Here is a 22,797-nt window from a genome sequence, read left to right as displayed (position 1 = left end):
TCATGCATGAAAAGATAAAGTGCCAAAAGACACAGGACAGTCCAATGTATGATCCTTAAGGTGATATTAAAAGCGTGCAATTAAAAATCCTTCATGCTGCAAGTGATCACCACGAAGTGCTCACCTCCAAGATGAGCAAAATCCACATCTTACTAGAAGAACTAGACCCTATTTAGGTCTGTAATCCCCGTAGTGAGCTCACCCCTCACTCTGGGTATGAATTATCTTTGCTTTTCCAGCTGTCCTCTGATGTTATTGTTTAGAGGTAAAATTTTAACTCCTCATTATGGATACTCAAACTGGCTAACATGGAGCATGGCAACAAAAAGAAGAAACACTCATTGCTCATTTCCTCAGTGGGCAGGGGAAATAGCAGTGATGTCAGCATGCCGCCGGGGAGTAGGATGATTGTATACTAAATGCCTGTATAAGCCTGTGGATCTGTGAGTAGAATTTTAAATAAAACATTTTTCTCCTACTTGGATGTTGCACAATGAGCTTCTTGCCATGCTCCATGTTACCAGGTTTGAGTATCCATAATGAGGAGTTTGAATGTTACCTCTAAACAATAACATCAGAGGACGGCTGGAAAAGCAAAGATATTTTATACCGAAAGTGAGGGGTGAGCTCACTACGGCGATTAGAGACCTGAATAGGGTCTAGTATTTCTGGTAAGAAGCTAATTTTGCTAATCTTGGAGGGGAGCACTTAGTGGTGGTCACTTGCCCGTTGAGGATTTTCAAATGCACACTTTGAATATCAAATTAAGGATCATACTTTGGACTGTCTTATGTCTTTTGACACTTTATCTTTTCGTGCATAATGGCACTGATATTATGAATTGTCATGTTAATTAATTTTTTATGAGATCATGGGGGTTATTTACGAAAGGCAAATCCACTTTGCACAGCAAGTGCAAACTACAAGTGCACTTGAAATTTCACTGAAAGTGCACTTGGACGTGCAGTCGCTGTAAATGTGGGGGGTAGATCTGAAATGAGGATAAGCTCTGCTGATTTTATCATCCAATCATGTGCAAGCTAAAATGCTGTTTTTTATTTTCCTTGCATATCCCCTTCGGATCAACAGCGACTGCACTTTCAGTGCAATTTCAAGTGCACTTTGCACTTGTAGTTTGCACTTGCAGTGCAAAGTGGATTTGCCTTTCGTAAATAACCCCCTATGTGTCATTAATGAATTATTTATCACTATATGCACTTTAATATATGATTAATGACAGTGAAACACTTTCCTTTTTCTAATTTACTATTTAATATTGGTGTGTGCAATATTGTGAGTGCAGCTGTCAAGGTGCAGGGTGTTTTATAATTTGGTTTTGCACCGAGCACAGATATTTCTTCTTTCTCAAAGCAAAATAATAGTGCTTCAAAGTTTTGGTGCTTGAAAAACACTATAATTTAATTTGGGTTACAGTAATATGGTTTTTCAGATGATCGTGTTGCTAATGTATATATTCCTATACACAGCTACATAGGATTACAGTATTGTAATTAGCCCAAGTTTGTTTGGAAGCTGAACCATATACAGCACATATAAAATTATATAAAAAGTGGTTTCACAACTGCATTTACGTGTCCATTGCTGAAATGTTTGTATTACACTGCAAATCTTTCCATCTGATCTATTAAGCCATACAACAGACTGACACGGAGAACACTGCCTTCAGAGCCACATAATTGCCACAGCCAGGATCATCACAAATAGGAAGGAAACCTAGGAGAAAAATGAATACCATCAAAGAAGTTCTGATACCTCATAAGATAATTTTTATTTATGCATCTTATGGAGACTTATGTAAAAATATATGAATTTCAGTTGTATATTTAGCTGTTTCGTGAACCTCTTCTGAAGACGTAAGCTGGCCATAGAAATTAAATAATTGCCATCCAATTTGCTCAGTTTATTTTAGGAAATTGAGATGACAATCCTTACCTCTGTGCACACCAGCAGACTAAAAGGCCAACCACTGTCCTTTGGACAGGAAGTGAGGGGAAACCTCTCCAACAGGGACACAAATCTCAATAAAAACATCAAAAAATGCTAACACTTACTCTACTAAAAAAAATGTTTATTGCTGTTTACCCGACAGGGGAATTTTCCCGTCACTTGGCAATGGTCACTTAGGTACCATGACAGGGAAATCTTCACAGTGATGGAATTACAGAATTCTATAAGAACAATTTGTAAGAAAACTCAGATGCAGGGAATGTTTTAAGCACTTCAGCCCCGGAAGATTTGGCTGCTCAATGACCAGAGCACTTTTCACAATTTGGCATTGCGCTGCTTTAACTCGAAGGCCATAAAATGCCAAGATAGCAAGCCCCCCCCCCCCCCCAAATGACCCCATTTTGGAAAGTAGACACCACAAGCTATTTGCTGAGAGGCAGGTTAAGTCCATGGAATATTTTATATTTTGCCACAAGTTGTGGGAAAACTACAAACCTTTTTTTTGCACAAAGTTTACACTAAATTATATATTGCTCAAACTTGCCATGGGCATATGTGAAATTGCACCCAAAAATAGATGGCTGCTGCTCATGAGTACGGGGATACCACATGTGCGAGACTTTTTGGGAGCCTAGCAGCGTACAGAAACCACCGCCTTCAGACTTTCTAAGGGCGTAAAATGGTGATGTCACTTCCTCACTACCTATCACAGTTTCGGAGGCCATGAAATGTCAAGATAGCACAACCCCCCCCAAATGACCCCATTTTGGAAAGAAGACACTTCAAGTTATTTGCTGAGAGGGATGTTGAGTCCAGGGAATACTTTACATTTTGCCACAAGTTTCGGGAAAATTATTTTTTTTGTTTGAGCAATATATAATTTAGTGACAACTTTGTGCAAAAAAAAAAAAGTTTGTCATTTTCCCAAAACTTGTGGCAAAATATAAAATATTCCATGGACTCAACATGCCCATCATCAAATAGCTTGGGGTGTCTAATTTTCAAAAAGGGGTAATTTGGGGAGGGGGGGGTTGAACTGTTCTGGTATTTTATGCACAACATTTAGAAGCTTATGTCACACATCACCCACTCTTCTAACCACTTGAAGACAAAGCCCTTTCTGCCATTTTTTGTTTACATGAAAAAAATTTTTTTTTTGCTAGAAATTACTTTGAACCCCCAAACATTATATATATTTTTAAAGCAAAGGCCCTACAGATTAAAATGGTGGGTGTTGCATTTTTTTTTTACACAGGGGGGGGGGAACGGGGGTGCTTTTTTAAATTTTATTTTATATATTATTTATTTTTATTTTTTTATTATATTTTTAAACTGTTCCTTTCATTTTTTTTTAGTTATTTTTGTTGTTATCTCAGGGAATGTAAATATCCCCATGATAGCAATAGGTAGTGACAGGTACTCTTTTTTGAAAAAATTGGAGTCTATTAGACCCTAGATCTCTCCTCTGCCCTCAAAGCATCTGACCACACCAAAATCGGTGTGATAAAATGCTTTCCCAATCTCCCAATGGCGCTGTTTATATCTGGCGAAACCTAAGTCATAAAATGCTTGTAGCCTCCGGTTTCTTAGGCCATAGAAATGATTGGAGCCATTTTGGTCTCCGATCAGTTCTATGGTCAGCTGGCAGAACCACCGGCTGCATTCTTGGGTTCCCTGTGACAGGAGAGCCCGAGAAAACCATGGAAGATGGTGGGAGGGGGGACGTTCCCTCCCACTGCTTGTAAAAGCAATCTAGAGGCTAATTAGCCTCTAGGATTGCTTTTACATGAAAGTCAACCGCTGGCTGAAAAGAATGCTACCAAGATAATACCTAAACCTGCAGGTATCATTCTGGTATAACCACTCAAAGTCCAGCAACATACCAGTACGTTGCTGGTCCTTGTTGGGCATATATAGCAATGTTAGTTTTTACATGCAGCCAGTGGTTTGCATGAAAAAAAGAGATTGATCGATGGGTATGCCCACCATTAGAACACCGCCCTTCATCCACCCACTTCTAATGATGGGCATACATGCACCATTTTTTTTTTAACTGTGGTGGTGAAATCACCTCCTCCTTTTAATATCGTGAGAGCAAACGCTGTTGCTGTCAAGATACATAAATTAGTGCTGCAGCTGAATGGTGTACCTGAAAAGCAAACAATGGTAACGATAAAACATTAACTCAATAAATAAACTTGATTTTTTAACGCAATCTGTGCCTAAAATATACATGCCGAAGCATGGTGGCAATCCGCCCCTAATGTTAGGGGCAAATCGCTCCTCCACCTCTGCCCCCATATATGCTCTTTTTTTTAAAGAGCATATATGCTCTTTTTTTTAACTGTGGTGGTGAAATCGCCTCCTACAGCACTGGAGTCACGGCTTTATATGTCGTGGGAGCAAATGCTGTTGCTGTCAGAATAAATAAACCCGTGCTGCAGCTGAATGGCATACCTGCTAAGCAAATGATGGTTAACAATAAAACAAAGTAACATTACACTGTAAACCATAAGACATACCATACCTGCAAAGCAAATACAATAAAACATTACAGTTCTAAAATACAGTAACAATAGAGAAAGAACAATAGATATAGAACAATGGGGAGCGAACAGTAGAGCGGACAATAGAGAGCAAACATAAGAGAGAGAACAATAGAGAGAGAAGAAAAATAAAACCACAACTATTTTTGGCTTTTTAATTTTGAATTTTTTTGTGTTTTTGTGGGGTTTTTTTTGCACTTTTATATAAACTGTAAACGTTCCAGATTAGGGTCTCTCAAAATGTGATGGTCATCTCATCTTTCGAGACCCTGTGTAGGTGTGCCCTAGGACTGTGCAATGCTGCACCCTACGCTAATATTCCACTAGTGTGTGGTAGCGTTCTAAACATTCATCAATGCAAAAACCAGGTTGGTCAGGACAGGAGGGACAATAAAAGCGGGTGCCACGCCTATACCACGTTTTCTGTAGACACGGCATCTTCTTTGGGGATTTCTTTGGGTAGGGGTACCAGGGAGGACATACGAAAAATGCCTCTCATTCAACTGGCTCACTGCATTTGGATTGGGAAGTTGGGCCACGGCACAGTCTGGAAACAAAAGGGCTGTGATCATATCTTCCTGGAATTTAAGGAAGGATCCAGTTCATCCTGAAGCTTTGTATAGCACATAAGCATTCAGCAGAGCCAATTGGAATAAATATACAGACACTTTTTTATACCAGCGTCTGGCCTTACAGGCAATTAGGTACGGCGCCAACAATTGGTCGTTGAGGTCCACCCCTCCCATGTTAAGGTTGTATTCGTGGACACAGAGGGGTTTCTCCACAACACCAGTCACCATTTGAATTTGGACCGTCGTGTCTGCGTGAAGGGAGGGCAGAATGAAAACATTCTTATTATCCCTCTACTTCACAGCGAGCAAATTATTACATCTCAAGCAGGCTCTCTCCTCCAGCCTAAGAAGGGAATCTACAAGCCGCTGGGGTAAGCCCCAGCAATTAGATCGCACGGTGCCACATGCGCCAATTCCATGATCAAACAAGTGACTAAAAAGTGGCACGCTTGTGTAATAATTGTCCACATACAAGGGGTACCCCTTTCCGAATAAGGGTGACACCAAGTCCCACACATTCTTACCAGCACTCCCTATGTAGTCTGGGCAGGCTCTACGTAACTATCTCTTCCCTCATAAACCATAAAACTATATGTATAGCCTGTTGCCCTGTCACAGAGCTTATACATCTTGACCCCATATCTGGCACGCTTGCTGGGAAGATACTGTTTGAATGACAAGCGGCAAGAAAACTTAATCAGGGACTCATCAACACAGACAACTTGATTGGGAGTAAACAAGGCTGCAAACTGCTGGTTGAAGTGGTTTACGAGGGGCCGAATTTTGTAGAGCCGATCAAATTCAGGGTCACCCCGAGGACGACAGAGTTCATTGTCATTGAAATGCATGAAGCACAAGAACTGTTCGTATCGTGTCCTGGTCATGGAAGCAGAGAACAAGGGCATATGGTGAATTGGGTCAGTGGATCAATATGACCTCAACTCACTTTTTTTAGTTATGCCCATGAGGAGGGATAGGCCCAGGAAGGTCTTAAATTCAGAGACTGTAATAGGTCTCCAATCTCTGGCATACAAATTGCTTTGGTCCACAATAGATCTATAAAGATCTTCCGTGAAAAACAGCAAATAACAATCAAGTGACGTAAAATCTACTGTTTTCTACTGTACTAGGCCGCTGGTGCTTGCCGGTTCACCAGAAGGATGAGCGGCACTAGTACTGGCTCTCTGCCCCATACGAGAGCCCTGCAGTTCTTGCACCTCAACAACAGCAGAAGAATAGGGTCGGGTACGCCTGACCTTGGCAGGGACCACTACTCCGTCGTCAGAGCTATCTGTCAGGGTGCCGCTGCTGTCTACAGGTTCATATTCTGAGCCTTAATCTGACAGATGGGTGAGTTCCTCTTCACTCTAATCTGTCATGCTCAGAAACGTGTAGGCCTCTTCACTAGTGTACCTTAGATTGGGCATTTTGGCCTCTAAATTTACTGGTACAATTAGTGAGACTCACAGGAAAAAAGAGCACCTGACTGTCAGCGACTGCTTCAAACGCTACCAAAAAAACTGTTAGCGTTTGCAGGGATCAGGCCGGACTCTGCGAATGCTGCAGTTATGTGTTTATTGTTTTGTAAGTGACAGTGATCGATTGATACTGCACTTGGGTGGGCTGGGCTGGGTGGAGGGGCTAAATGCAGGTGCTAGCAGGTATCTGGGCTGATCCCGCTGCATTTTTGGGAACCCTAAACTATTGGGGACACTAATATAGTTCTCATCAGATCAAAGATATTGATCCATTCAGACACTATACTACTAAGGGAGGTGTATGGTGCGTGCGTGGGTGTTAGCACTACTGGCACTAATCTGACGCTGCCTGGGGCGACGCAGACCCTAACTGATGCTAAAACCTAACCGATATCACCCGCCGGGTGATCAGGGGGTTAAACCTTTTATTAGGTAATGTACGGCGGGTGCTCTGACGCTATAAAATAATGACTAACTAACCAGCGTCACCCGTAACACTAACATGGTGATCACTGGTGACGGGGTGATCATGGGGTTAAACCCTTATTAGGGAGGTTTAGGGGGGTCCCTAGACCTATCTGGGCCCATTACTAAGTACCCTAATGCTGATTAGTGTCACCCGTACAGTGGTCAATTACAAATATGAAAATTCACTGGGTGACAGTGACAGGGAGTGAAGGGGTTAACCGGGGGGCAATCGGGGGTGTGATCGGGGGATGAAATGTGTGCCTACGTTTACTGTGTCAGTGTAGTGTTGATGCAACTCACTCTTGGATGTCCTCTCTTCTCTCTCTGGAACGGAAAAGAATTCCAGAGAGGGAGATGACATCACTTCCCCTGCCTGTGTTCACACTTACAGGCAGGGGAAGCATTTCATTCGTCAGAACCGATCAGCAGGTCCAGGCCAGAAATCATTGGCCTGGGCCTGGAGAATGATCGGTTATGAAAACGAATCCAAGCGTTGTGGCCGACGTAAGGTAACTTCGTTTCGCCCACCCGTGCCATTCTGCCGCAGTAAAACTGGTCGGGAACCGGTTAATGGCCAAGATCCTAATTTTGAATATCAGGCAATTTTTTTACTTTTATTTTTTTCCATTTTAAAAATAGCGGGTAATGTCTGAAACCTTGAAGAGGTCTTTGTTCTTTTTGTGTGTGTCTATGATAGGGACATTTCCTCTCACTTCCTGTCCCAGCAATAATGCTCCAGTTTTGGTTGGAGTTGCACTTAAACCTTTTGAACATGTAATCTCCCTACATTTGCGTCCGCATAAAAAGTGTCCTACAAAGCAAACAGTCAATATATGCCAGAACATATCTTTTCTGCTAGTAAGGGAATTTGTTATACAAATTCAAATAACAACAAGAAGAAAAGCCATGTAAAGCTTCAAAGGTATTTAAAAGACAATATTTTAGAGTCAACTGATTGTGATTGAATTTTTTAATGACAGATATTTGATGGTACTTACTGATATTCTGAAAGAATTATTTGAAGCACTAGTGCAACTTGTACCAGATGCACTTGTTGATGTGGAGTTGTAGGTAATCGTGCAACTTGCAACATTAGTCCAAAAGACCTTCTCTGTCTGCACCACAGTTGCCCTTAAAAAGGAAGAACAGTTGCTTTATTTATAAAAAACACACACACACATATTTATATATATGCAGTTGTGCTCAAAAGTTTGCATACCCTGGCAGAAATTGTGAAATTTTGTCATTAATATTGAAAATATGTCTAATTTTGCCAAAAAACTGTCTTTTATTTAACCACTGTTGTTTACAAGTTAAAATCATTTTTTTTTTTTTGCTAGAAAACTACTTAGAACCCCCAAACATTATATTTTCTTTTTCTAACACCCTAGACAATAAAATGGCGGTCATTGCAGTACTTTTGTCACTTGTTATTTGCGCAGCGATCTTACAAGCGTACTTTTTTTGGAAAAAATACACTTTTTTTAATCAAAAAATAAAACAAGAGTAAAGTTAGCCTATTTTTTTTTTTTTTATATTGTGAAAGATGATGTTACGCCGAATAAATTTATACCCAACATTATATATAGTTTTTCTATAAGTATTTATTTATACCCAACATGTCACGCTTCAAAACTGCGCCTGCTCGTGGAATGGCGACAAACTTTTACCCTTAAAAATCTCCATAGGAGACGTTTAAAAAATTCTACATGTTTTGAGTTACAGAGGAGGTCCAGAGCTAGAATTATTGCTCTTGCTCTAACGATCGCGGTGATATCTCACATGTGTGGTTTGAAAACTGTTTTCATATGCGGGCGCTACTCACGCATGCGTTCGCTTCTGCGCGCGAGCTCGGCGTGAAGGGGTGCATTAAAAAATTTTATTTTTTTTATTATTAATTTTACCTTTTCTTTTTTCTTTTTACACTGTTTTTTTTTTTTTTTAAATGTAAACATTTCTTGTAATAGAAAAAAGCATGACAGGGCCTCTTAAATATGAGATCTGGGGTAAAAAAGACCGGAGAACTCATATTTACACTAAAATGCGAAAAAAAAAATGTCATTTGAAATAAAAAAAAAAAAAACGTTCCTTTATGAGCTATGGGCAGAAGTGACGTTTTGTCGTCGCTTCCGTCCTGCAATGGTATGGAGCTGGGTGGGTGCCATCTCCCCCTCATTCATCTCCATACCTGAATGAGGATCCTTTTTAAATCATAATGATAACAGAAATCACCCAAATGGCCCTCATAAAAAGTTTACATACCCTGGAATGTTTGGCCTTGGTACAGACACAGAAGGTGGCACACACAGGTTAAAATGGCAATTAAAGGTTAGTTTCCCACATTTGTGGCTTTTTAAATCACAATTAGTGTCTCTGTATAAATAATCAATGAGTTTGCTAGCTCTCACATGGATGCACTAAGCAGGCTAGACACTGACCCATGAGTAGGTAAAAAAGAACAGTCAAAAGACCTGCGTAACAAGGTAATGAAACTTTGCAAAGATGGAAAAGGCTATACAAAAGATATCCAAAGCCTTGAATATGCCAGTCAGTACTGTTCAATCACTTATTAAGTGGAAAATTAGGGGCTCTTTTGAAACCAAGCCAAGGTCAGGTAGACCAAGAAAGATTGCAGCCACAACTGGCAGAAGAATTGCTCAGGATACAAAGAAAACCCCACAAGTAACCTCAGAAGAAATACAGGCTGCTCTCCAAAAAGACGGTGTGGTTGTTTTTAAGGAGCACAATTCAACAATACTTGAACAAAAAAGAGCTGCATGGTTGAGCTGCCAGAAGGAAGCCTTTACTGCACCAATGCCACAAAAAAAGCCAATGAGGCATGTCAAGGTGTTGTTAAGCATATTGTAACCAGGCTTTTTTGTGGAACTTGTACAGTAAAGGCTTCTTTCTGGCAACTTGACCATGCAGCTCTTTTTTGTTCACGTATCATTGTATTGTGCTCCTTAAAAACAACCACACCATCTTTTTCCAGAGCAACCTGTATTTCTCTTGAGGTTACCTGGGGTTTTTTTTGTGTCCAGAACAGTTTCTGTGGCAGTTGTGGCTGCAATCTTTTATCTACCTGACCTTGGCTTGGTATCAAGAGATCCCCAAATTTTCCACCTGTTATTAAGTGATTGAACAGTACTGACTGGCAAATTCAAGGCTTTGGATACCTTTTTATATCCATTTCCATTTTTGTAAAGTTTCATTACCTTGTAACGCAGCTCTTTTGACTGTTCTTTTCTACCTCCTCATGGCTCAGTGTCTAGCCTGCTTAGTGCATCCATGTGAGGGCTAACAAACTCATTGATCATTTATACACAGACACTAATTGTGATTTAAAAAGCCACAAATGTGGAAAATTAACCTTTAATTGCCATTTTAACCTGTGTGTGCCACCTTCTGTGTCTGTACCAAGGCCAAAAATTCCAGGGTATGTAAACTTTTTATCAGGGCCATTTGGGTGATTTATCATTATGTTTTTAAAAGGATCCAAAAAACTATGTGATAATATATGGCTTTGTGTGATTGCTATCCTTAAATAAAAGACAGTTTTTTTGCATGATTAGTTATATTTTCAATATTAATGCCAAAATTTCACAATTACAGCCAAAGTATTCAAACTTTTAGCACATCTGTATATAATACACACACGGCCAAGTGAATTCCAGGCATAATATACTGTAAAACACCTATATTAAAAGAAGAACCCCAACACACATAGCAGTGTAGTGATTTTTTATTATCCCCAAAGCCTTCCTAAAAAGGAATTATCTTTGTATCCCTTAATGGACTTCATTGCAGCCATGCCCTGGCCCACAAACCAGTAGTGTTGGGCGAACGACTCAGCATTCGGGAACACCTGAATGCGCGCTGCACAGTACATTATGCGTCCTGACTGGGCAAAGCTTTGCCCAATTAGGCACAGTAAAAGCTGGTTGTTAAGGAGAGGGGCTGGGAAGCCGGCCGCGGCGTCCCTAAAAACCGATGAGTCATCATCTGTCAATGGACTTCCCTGGACAGCTGAGTAAAAAAAAAAAACAAACGGGGGCAGGAGGTGGAGCCTAGCAGAGCAGACATGCATTGTTAGAGCTCCACACCGCTGAGGAGAGAAGAGAAGGACAAAGCGGAGCCTGCAGGCTCAAAAGGTATCCATTTGAACCTTTTTGCCCCAGGGAACAAACTGTGAAAGTTTGGGCAGGAAATATGGTACTGGGAGGAAACCGTGGCAGAAATAAAAATCACCTCACAAAGAGCTCACAGGCACTCACTACAGCTGAAGCAGCTCCAGTCACCTCACAAGATACAGCATCAGGGCGCTCTCACAGACAGAAAATGTCACAGCAAGACTCTCCATTTGAGTCAGATACAGAACAAATCCTCTCACAAACTTCTCCACAAGCCTTCTCAGCATCCCCAGTAATATTATTACAATTTGAAAAGATGCTTCATAAGGCTTTAAAACAAACCTCAGACCAAATAACAAAAAGCCTAACCAAAGAAATAAGAGAGCTGGGAAACCGCACCGCAGCCTTAGAAATAAAAATGGATGAAATTGAAATTACAACCCAAGAAAATATAACAGAATTGGAACAATTAAAAAAAGAGAATTTAATACTTCAAACTAAGCTCGAAGATTACGAAAATAGAGCCAGACGTTCAAACTTGCGCATAAGGGGAATACCTGAAACTGTGACAGACCTGCAATCTACTATTACTGCTCTATTACAAGAACTAAAGCCAGATATACCTATTGAACGTTTAGAACTGGACAGAGTACACAGAGCCCTCACAGCCAAAAAGAAAGATGGACCCCCACGTGATATAATCACAAAATTTCATTATTACAGAACGAAAGAACAAATACTAATTGCTGCAAGAGAAAAAAGGAACTTAATTTTCAAGGACACAATTATCAAATTTTTGCTGACCTATCCCAACTTACTATTACTAAAAGATGATCCATGAAACCCCAACTAATGGAACTGCAACGCCACAACATTATTTATCAATGGGGCTTCCCCTTTTCAGTCAGATTTAACTACCAAGGTACAATTTACAGAAGCAGATCAGCAGTTGAACTACAACAAACCCTTTTAAAATTAAATCTGACAGAACCCACAAGCAGCAACACTCCCACACGCAGAAGAATGGCATCATCTTCACCTTCAGGCAGCACCCAGAAAATTTCAGAACAAAATGGGAATCATCATTCTCACAAAAGAGGCCGTTATGCCACATCATCCATGGACCAAGAAGATTCAATGGACTGACATCCTAATTCCTGATATCTCTTCATTTAATATACTAAGAGATGGTTCTCTATAAAAAACCTGTATTTATAACTGAATGTAACTGCATTCTGATAGTCACACACTGTGTGGGATCATGTTACATTCCAGTTATATTTCTTATTACTTCTGATTCATATAGCCTTAGAATATATAAGTGAAATAAGGAAATTCTTGTTCAGTTATATATTATCAGGTAATAACAATAGATTTATTACTTTTTAGGACAAATATGTTCAATAATCCAGAAGTAATGGAAGCTTTTTCTTTCTTTTCTTAAAACAAATATATTATTACCTAACTAGTTCCTAGAATTATGTTTTTGTTTATTCTAATCTGAAGCAATACAACCTCAATTTTATGAGTTAACATATCTAAACAGTTACATATGAATAAAATATGTAATTGTTTACTCTAAAAGGGTTAAAATCCCAAAATAATTCAAACTATCTTCATCAATACCAAAGTTATTAACAGTACCTTTCTAACTGAATTATTTAGCCTAGGGCAAGACTAACCATATACAACCACCCTGGAATAAGTAATTTCAACAAAAACTATATTCTGCACTCCAATTAATGAAACATCATTTTGATGTCTTTTGACATAGCACTTCTCTCCTGTAAGCGGAAGATCCGTGTACCCCCATTAGCCCTCCTCATTCTCCCAACCATATTATGTGGGAGTGTGACGAAGGCACTTATTCCCCTGAGAGAGATATTTATTCTCTTTCACGGGTAAATTGTGATTACTTGCAAAAAATAATTTATACAATGTATCATCTAATCTCATATGTTTTTTGTTTACTCTTTACTCCAGAATTCACTGGTTTCTTTTCTATCTATTCATCTCTTCAGTCCACACAGGTTGATCTGCGCAGTCAGCTCTGCATAACAAAAAGTAAGTCAAAACTATTTGATCTATTGCCATGGCACCACTGAATATACTTTCCCTGAATGTTCAGGGAATAAATGTCCCTCAAAAAAGGACCAAAGCCTTCCGTACTTTCCATAACAAAAAGGCTCACATAGTATGCCTCCAAGAAACACACTTCACCAAAGATTCTACTCCAAAATATATTTCTCCTTTTTATCAACAAATTTACATGGCTTCTGCCTGTACCAAGCAAAGGGGAACTCTAATTGCATTTCACCGATCCACACCATTCACCTTATCATCAGAAATTAAAGACCCAGAAGGTAGATACCTGATACTCATGGGTTATATAATGGATACAGCAATCACGGTGATTTCCTACTACGCTCCTAACAAACAACCTACACCATTCCTCTCACATATATTACAAGTGATTAATACACACAAAATAGGAACAGTGATAATGTGTGGGGATTCGAACCAGGTCCTCCTCCCATTTCTAGATAAATCACCTTTTACACCATCCAAAATAACCTCTAGATTACCTTTTTCTCAACTTCTTTCCAAATACAATCTGGTAGATTCGTGGAGAGAAAGTAACCCAATGAAAAAGAAATTCACTTATTTCTCGCACCCTCATCAAACCTTCACCAGAATAGATCATATTTTTCTAACAATAGGAATGATACCAGAAATTATTGCATCAGATATAATTCCAATTCCGTGGTCTGACCATAATGCAGTATACACTACTATAGCCTCAGCCATACCAAAAGCGCATGACCCAACGTGGTACTTACCGGACATAATGCTCAAACACCCACTACATCAGATGGCCATTGAACAAGCTTTAAAGGAATACATATCAATTAATAATACAACAGACATCTCCCAATAACACTGTGGGAAGCTCATAAGCCTGTCTTGCGTGGTACAATACAAAGACAAATGGCACTATTTAAACGGGAACGCAAAAATTTAGCAAAAAAACTAGAACTCAATTTTAATGCAGCCTACATATCATTTCAAGATAATCCATCTCAGAGTACAAAATCTCATCTGGAAAAATCTAGATTGGAATACGATCTATTTCTCACTGAGTCAGTTGATAAATCCCTCAAATGCTCCAAACACAATTTCTACATGAATACAAACAAACCAGGTACATATTTGGCTCGGGCATTAAATTCAACTAACAAATCTTTCAAACCAATACGTTTGAAATTATCAAAAAATGTTTACACTTGTAATCCAGTTAAAATAGTCCATAAATTTCACTCACATCTCGCAACTTTATACAAGACAAACAATGAATTTAATCCTACAGAGGCTGAATCCTTCTTCTCAAAAATAACCTTACCTGAGTTATCTCAGAATCAAAAAAGCAGTTTGGATGAGCCTATAACTATAGATGAAGTTGCTAACGCCATAAAAGACCTAAAACTTAACAAAAGACCAGGCCCAGATGGCTACTTGGCTTTATACTATAAAACATTCTCAGAAATACTCTCTCACATTCTCACTGAAACTTTTAACAAACTTCTAGATGGACATTCTTTTCGGCAAGAAACACTAATGGCAATTGTTTGTATGATCCCAAAACCCCTTTCTGATGATACTTCCTGTGTGAATTATCGGCCTATCTCTCTGTTAAACCTCGATATTAAATTATTAGCAAAAATAATAGCAAAACGCCTCAATAGCATTATAGGAAAATTAATACATAGAGATCAAGTAGGCTTCATGCCAAATAGACAGGCAGGCGATAATATACGCAGGGCAGTGTTATTGGCACATATTGCTAAAAAACGGAAAATCCCTTTATGTTTTCTATCTCTCGATATTAAGAGGGCATTTAACACAGTATCCTGGCAATATATGCAATATTCATTACAAAAATGGGGTTTTGGATCCCACTTTTTAACATGGATCAAAGCATTATATAATAAACCCAAAGCCTATATAAAATATGCTGGATACAAATCTGAAGCCTTTAATATCGAAAGAGGTACCCGACAGGGTTGCCCATTATCTCCCTTATTATTTGCCCTTAAACTCGAACCCATGGCCCAATACATCAGAACAAACCAAACTATAACTGGCATTGAAGTAGGAGGTATTACACACAAATTATGTATATTTGCAGACGATATATTACTTTTTCTATCATCACCACAGGTCTCTGGTCCTAACTTAATACCAGCTCTTGATGGATTTTCAGCCCTATCCGGCCTTATGATTAATCCTAAGAAATTCCAAGTGCTTAATATTTCACTCACAAACATGGAATTGATCCCGGCTAGGGCTGCACTCCCATTCACATGGGCAGAAAAATCAATCCCATATCTTGGAATTCATTTAACAGCATCTCATTCTGACTTATTCTCAACCAATTATCCTCCTGTATTAAGACAGATCACAAATCTAATAAAACAATGGTGGCAACTTCCTTTATCCTGGATAGGGAAGATTAATACAATCAAAATGACTATTCTACCCAAATTGCTTTATCTATTCAGAGTCCTCCCTATTCCAATTCCTTCCTATTTTTTGAGAATAGTACAAAAAAGAGCAACTTCGTTTATATGGGGCTCTTCTAAACCACGTATACCTATACACACACTACATCTTCCCAGAAATAAAGGAGGCCTGGGATACCCTAATTTTACTAACTACTACAGAGCAGCACATTTGGCCAGTCTGTCCAAATACCATGCAAAACAGGAAATCCCATTATGGGTATTTATAGAGGCTTCAGAAAATGACCCTCTATTAATATCAAACTTATTATGGATTGATCCTAAAGACTGCTTTAAAATTCATAATCCCATAACTAAACACTTCTTATCTCTCTGGGATAAACTAAAAACCAAATATCAGTTACAATCTCCACACAATCCTCTCCTTTCTTTTATCAGAAATCCGGCCTTTTATCCGGCATGGATCTACCCAAATTCTTTTAAAGCTTGGACAACATCAGGCATTCAGACACTAAATGACTTCATAGCATCTAAATCATTCCTTTCATTCCCATCGCTTAGAGAAAAATATGAACTACCAAACTCTGAGATATTTAGATATCTCCAAATCAAAAATTTCTATACACCATTCCTAAAGGGGGATACACCATTATCCCAATTATATATTTTTGAATCAATCTGTACAAAAGATCCATTTGCTAAAGGTACAATTTCATCACTTTATAATCAATTATATGGAGTAGCAAATCTTAATAGACCCTCTTACGTTCAGAGGTGGGAGGAGGACCTGGGACGAACTTTAGAAGACACGGACTGGTCTAACATATGGCTCACATCTAAGTCATCTTCACCCAACATCTTAGCACTGGAGACAAATTATAAAGTCCTAACTCGCTGGTACCTTGTACCCGCTAGAGTGGCAAAATATTCACCTAATACCTCAGCTCTTTGTTTTCGAGGATGCCCAGAAATAGGCACATATTTACACATATGGTGGACGTGCCCAGTAATCCAAACCTTCTGGAAGGAAGTCTTCGTGATTGCATCTAAAATATTTAAAAAAATAATACAACCAGATCCATATTTAACTTTACTTAATCTAAAACCGGAATGGTTAACACTCTCTCAATTCAAACTCATGATCCAACTAATAACGGCTGCAAAACAAACAGTGGCCAAGGCATGGAAATCTCCTACATTGGTACTAGCAGAAACAATTCACAGAATGAATAATACAATGTCCCACGCTAAGATGGTAGCCATCGATCAAAATCAAATTCCAAAATTTGAAAAACTTTGGCATCCTTGGATAAAACAACAGTTCCTGTCAAACTTCAATGACTCTGTCCTGTTGCCATGGTAACAGATTAAATGACTTACAGAGACACCCATTCTAAGGCTTCAAAGAGAACTAAAAAGAATAATAAACTGACGTGCGGGACAACCTTGTGGACCATACCTCTAACTTTCAACCCTTTTTCTTCTTTCTCTTTCCTTTTCTCCACCTTACGATTAAAGCTCATTATCAGAATTTATTTGACCTATATACACTCTACTTGTAAACAATATGTATAGTAGGTATAAATCATTTAAATACCTACAAAAGTAACTAAAGAAATGATATATATCTTTAATTTAGGTTTACGTGAACCCAATGTTTAATATTTGAAATTTCATGATATTTACCTATATAAACCCTACTGTAAAACAATGAGCTTACTTTATAGATCCTTGTAAACTTACTTTATGTATCTTTATAACATTGTATACTCAATAAACTTCTTTTGACAAGGAAAAAAAAACTAACATTTGCTGGTAAAAAGAACAGTAAAAAAAAAAACTGCGCGGGGTCCCCCCCAGTCCATACCAGACCAGCATGCACTGGTCTATGACATCACAAGGGAGGGTGGTGCCAACAGGTGACTTCACCAGCTGTCCCCGCCCTTACCTATATAAGAACCGTCAAACAGCGGAGGAGGCATTCAACGGTTGGCCGTCAATGAAGGCAGAGCGTTTTTTTTTTGTTCTTTTTCAGGTGTGGCGGGCGGTGTGATTGATGATGGATTTACATTGGGGTACACTGTTTGTTTTTTTATTTTTTAATAAAGGATTTGTCAAAAACTGTCTGTGTTTTTATTACTTTTTGACACTTATTACTTTTTTTTGGTGAATGGGTAGGGGTACATAGCCAATACTCCATACTCATTTACATAGGGGGGAGGGCTGGGATCTGGGGGCCGTGCCAGCAGACCCCCACAACCACAGCCCAGACCCGAAGGGAGGTGTTCAGCCTATCTCTACAAACACATCTTCAGCCTGCCTAGAACCACTGAATCAGTCTGCAGATCACCTTCTGCCAGCATTACTGGGTAAAGCTTTACCAAATTGAAACTCCGATACATCTTCAGTGCAGCAATAGAGAACAGTACGTGTACAAGGTGGTAGCCATATTGGGTTTGCCATGCCTATTCTCTTATTTCACTGCAACTCTTCATCTATATTCTCTAATAACATGAAACTCCCATCATGCTCTTAGTAGCTGAAAAATATGTGATCTTTATCTACATTTCAAGCTAGGCAGTTTAGATGCAGTGTTTTTATTTGTGACATAAAAGAGGCAATTTCGCTAACCATAATCAACAAAAGCTCCACTTTTCCAAGTGCAGTCCTCCACTTTAAGCCAGCAGCCTACTGTTTTTAAAACTTCCATGATTAAAAAAGAGGGGTACCTGCTCAAAAGATAAAAGACCAGCAGGTAAACTTGTGCTACTATAACTGGAGCATCAAGTGTTTACCAGACCCCTCTGTACTGATACCAGCTTATATGCGTTTCTGTTCAGTGTATTAGAATGAGAGCCCTAATGTGTCAGAGGAGTTCCTTGAATAGATTGGCTATAGGGCGTTCCAGTGTGCGCCGGTTCGCTCCGGTCCGCGCCGCTGTGCGGGCACGCACGGGGCTTGGCGCCAGCCGCCCTATTTAGTCTGCTGGAATCTTCTGCTCTGTGCTGTCCGATCTGCAGCTCCCAGTTCCTGACTTCCTGTTTGCTTCCTGTTTGATCGCCTAAGTGACCCTGGCCTGCCTTTGGACTTCTCTTGTTATCCGCCTGCACCTGACCATGGCTTTCCTTGACTACGACTCTGCCTACTCCTTTGTACCACGCTGCCCGGCTGCTGTCAACCCTGCCTGTGACCCGGACTTTGAGCCTGCCTGCTCCTCTGTACCTCGCTTACCGTTTGTTGCCAACTCTGCCTGTGACCGGACCAGCCCACTTTACTCCTGCTCTGGACCAGCTGCCTAGTCCCTTACTTTCTAGGACTTCCAGACCATACGCATCAGGATCCTGGGCCTTACCTCCGCAAGTCACCTGCCAGGCTCTCTTACCACTCTGCGCTCCTGTGCCTTCTGTTTACACTACCAGGGGCCAGGAACCAGATACGTACAGGAGGCCTCCCCTGCTATACCGGGTTCGTCAGTCAGGTACGTGTAAGTCTGACAGTATCGGACAGCCATGTCCGAGCCCGAGCAGGGATCCTCTCCCATGGAGGAGCTATGCAGACACCTGGCAGGTCTCACGCAAGCTGTAAAGAGCCTTCAGGAAGGCTACACTAGGCTGGAAGAAAGATTTCAGGTGCTCTCCTCACCTGCTAGCCCTCTAGCTGCTTCTGCTACCGGACCCTCATCTCATCCCTCCGTGGTCATTCTTCCTCCTGAGCCAAGGGTTCCTACACCCGACAGATTTTCCGGTGATCGTAGCAAATATCGATCCTTCCGCAATGCCTGCGAATTATACTTTGCTCTGTTACCACAAACCTTCTCCTTGGAAGCAACGAAGGTGGGCTTTGGAATTTCTCTCCTATCCGGCGAACCACAGACCTGGGCCCACCGTCTCCTGGAACAGAAATCAGCATCTCTAGACAACCTGGATGCATTCTTTGCTGCCATGTCCCAATTGTATGAGGACCCCCAGTTGAAAGCCACCGCTGAGTCCGCTTTGCACGCTCTACAACAAGGGCGTAGACCCGCGGAAGATTATGTCCTGGAATTCAGGCGTTGGAGTTCAGACACGGATTGGAACAACGCGGCTCTGCGTTACCAATTTCGCATGGGTCTTTCTGATCCACTTAAAGATGAGTTGGCGCGGGTTGGAGTACCACAAACATTGGAGGACCTTATCAACCTGTCCGTTCAGATAGACCGGCGTCTCAGAGAGCGCCGCTCCGAAAGAACCACCAGTCAGTTCCGTCCTACCTGGGTCCTCCCAAAGGTCCCTAGTGCCACCAGCTCTGTCGGCCCAAGCCCTCGTGTACCGCCTACTTCAGTCCTTAATGCCCCTGAGCCAATGCAGCTTGGCCTTCTCCAACCATCCCTCACGCCTGAAGAGCGACAGCGCTGACGGGTCAACAACCTATGCATGTACTGCGGAGAGTCAGGTCACTACGTGAGATCTTGCCATAACAAGATATGTAAGTCTTTTTCAGCCTCTACTAAGTGTGCTCCTGTCACGCGTAATCCTGCTAATCATTTTGCTCTCCCCATTGTTCTACAGCTTCCAGGACAGAATCTTACAGTCTCGGTCATAATTGACTCTGGAGCTTGTAGCTGTTTTATAGACCTAACCTTTGCCGCTAACCACCGCATTCCTCTCCAAGCAAAATCACAGGGACTTGCGGTCCATCTCGCTGATGGTTCCACTCTCAGCTCTGGTCCCGTCACCCAGGAGACTATTCCTCTGTTGGCCATCATGGGTACTCACCATCGAGAATTCCTTCGTTTTGATGCGATTGCTTCTCCACTTTTTCCAATTATTTTGGGAATGCCGTGGCTACAAGCCCATAACCCTAGTATTGATTGGGTGTCCGGGGAAATTAAGTTCTGCTCCCACTATTGTCAGCAATACTGTTTGCCCAGCACTCCTACTGATTCTTCTCAACTCATGTGTCTGGACGTGGACACCGAATCGCAGCAAGCTATTCCCACTCCGTATCGGGATTTTCTTGATGTCTTCAGTAAAAAGGGGGCGGAAACCCTTCCTCCTTACAGACCTTATGATTGCCCGATAGAACTTTTGCCTGGGTCTGAAGTTCCTTTTGGATGAATTTTCCCGTTAACAGAGCAGGAGCTGGGTACTCTCAAGACCTATATTGACGAGAACTTAAGGCGAGGATTCATCCGTCCTTCTACGTCACTGGCCGGGGCCGGCATTTTCTTTGTGGAAAAGAAGGACCACTCCCTTCGGCCTTGTATCGACTATAGAGAGTTAAACAAAATTACTATCAAGAATCGCTATCCCTTACCTCTGGTACCTGAACTCTTCCAAAGACTGGGTTCAGCAACAATCTTCACTAAACTCGATCTCCGTGGGGCCTATAACCTAATCCGCATCAGAGAGGGAGATGAATGGAAAACTGCCTTCCGTACCCGGTTCGGGCACTTTGAATATCTTGTTATGCCCTTTGGTCTGTGCAACGCACCTGCAATGTTTCAGCACTTCATTAATGATATTTTCCGTGACCTCCTGGACTTATACGTTATAGTATATCTAGATGATATTTTGATCTTCTCCTCCTCAGTCATTGAACATCGCAGGCATGTCTGAAATGTACTAACCCGGCTCAGGCAGCATGAACTTTATGCCAAATTAGATAAGTGCGAATTTGAACGCCAATGCATCCAGTTCCTCGGCCTAATCTTTTCTAGTGACGGCATTAAAATGGATCCGCAAAAAGTGGCAGCTATCCTCGACTGGCCCGCTCCCTCCGATAAAAAGGTATCCAACGCTTCATTGGCTTCGCCAACTTTTATCGCAAATTTATTAAAGGCTTCTCTGCAATTATTACACCAATTACCGAAATAACCAAGCAAGGAAACCATTTCTGTTGGTCTACCGAGGCGTAATCTGCCTTTGACAAACTTAAAAAGTTGTTCATCTCCGCCTCCATCCTGAAGCATCCAAATCCTGCCTTACCTTTCGTCCTTGAAGTGGACGCTTCAGAGGTTGCAGTGGGGGCAGTACTCTCTCAGTGGCAAGGTGCCAAGTCTCTGCTTTATCCAGTGGCTTTTTTTTCTCGGAAACTCTCCACTGCGGAAAAGGAACTACGACGTTGGAGACAAAGAGCTTCTAGCTATTAAGGCCGCATTGGAAGAGTGGCGTTATCTCCTAGAGGGTGCTGCACATCCCATTTTGGTCTATACCGACCATAAGAACCTTGAATACTTGAGAACAGCCAAGAGACTGAGACCTCGGCAGGCAAGGTGGGCTCTGTTCTTCTCTAGGTTCCAGTTTCACATCACGTACAGACCTGGCTCCAAGAACACTAAGTCGGACGCATTATCCCGCATGTTCCAGGATCCCGAGGAACCTTTACCTTCTGACACCATCCTTCCTGCTGGAAATTTTCTGTTGCTACAGGGGGATATCATATCCCAAATTAAACAGGCCTCCAGGAATCTGTCCCCACCTAGGGAAGTCGACGTAAGCTTGCAAAATGGGTTGTTCCGGTACAAAGACAAGATCTTGGTCCCAGAGAGTCTAAGAGTGGCAGTACTGGAACTTTGCCATGATCATAAGTTAGCGGGGCATTTTGGCATACTGAAGACGACAGAGCTGGTGCAACGTACATTTTGGTGGCCCCAACTGGTAAAGGATTGTAAAAGTTATGTGGAGTCCTGCACCACCTGTGCTCGGAGCAAGAATAGTCGGACAAAGGCTTGGGGTCTACTAAAACCTCTACCCGTTCCAGAAAGACCCTGGAAAATGATTGCGATGGACTTCATCGTAGAACTCCCCCTGGCAGAGGGTTTTTCCACCATTTTTGTCATAGATAGACTGTCTAAGATGGCTCATTTTTTACCCATGAAAGGTACACCTTCTGCCGTGGAAACTGCAAAAATTTTTGTCAGAGAAATCGTAAGATTACATGGAGTACCATCAAGTATAGTCTCCGATAGAGGTGTGCAGTTCACTTCCAGGTTCTGGAAGGCTCTCTGTGGGTCACTTGAAATTGAGTTGGCATTCTCATCTGCCTATCACCCCCAGACAAACGGGCAGACAGAGAGAACTAACCAAACCCTGGAGCAATACCTCCGATGCTTTTCCACCTTCTCACAGAACGAT

The 22,797-nt window shown here is 41.1% G+C and overlaps 1 protein-coding gene across 1 annotated transcript in view; it reads right to left on the bottom strand.

The window, feature by feature from the left end:
- Window positions 1-1,392: 1,392 nt before the first annotated feature.
- LOC141102543 (putative ferric-chelate reductase 1) overlaps window positions 1,393-22,797 on the bottom strand; it is a 51,702-nt gene continuing 30,297 nt past the window's right edge. The window contains exons 5-6 of the mRNA XM_073591466.1: window positions 8,031-8,163; window positions 1,393-1,734 (exon numbers count right to left, since the gene is read on the bottom strand). Coding sequence (XP_073447567.1) covers window positions 1,684-1,734; window positions 8,031-8,163 — 184 coding nt within the window. The 3' untranslated portion in view covers window positions 1,393-1,683. The remainder of the gene's footprint in view (window positions 1,735-8,030; window positions 8,164-22,797) is intronic.

This window comes from Aquarana catesbeiana, linkage group LG07, assembly GCF_042186555.1.
Source record: "Aquarana catesbeiana isolate 2022-GZ linkage group LG07, ASM4218655v1, whole genome shotgun sequence".
Lineage (NCBI taxonomy): Eukaryota > Metazoa > Chordata > Amphibia > Anura > Ranidae > Aquarana > Aquarana catesbeiana.
Note: the sequence above shows the minus strand (reverse complement) of the source record. Positions and strands in the feature narration are given on the sequence as shown.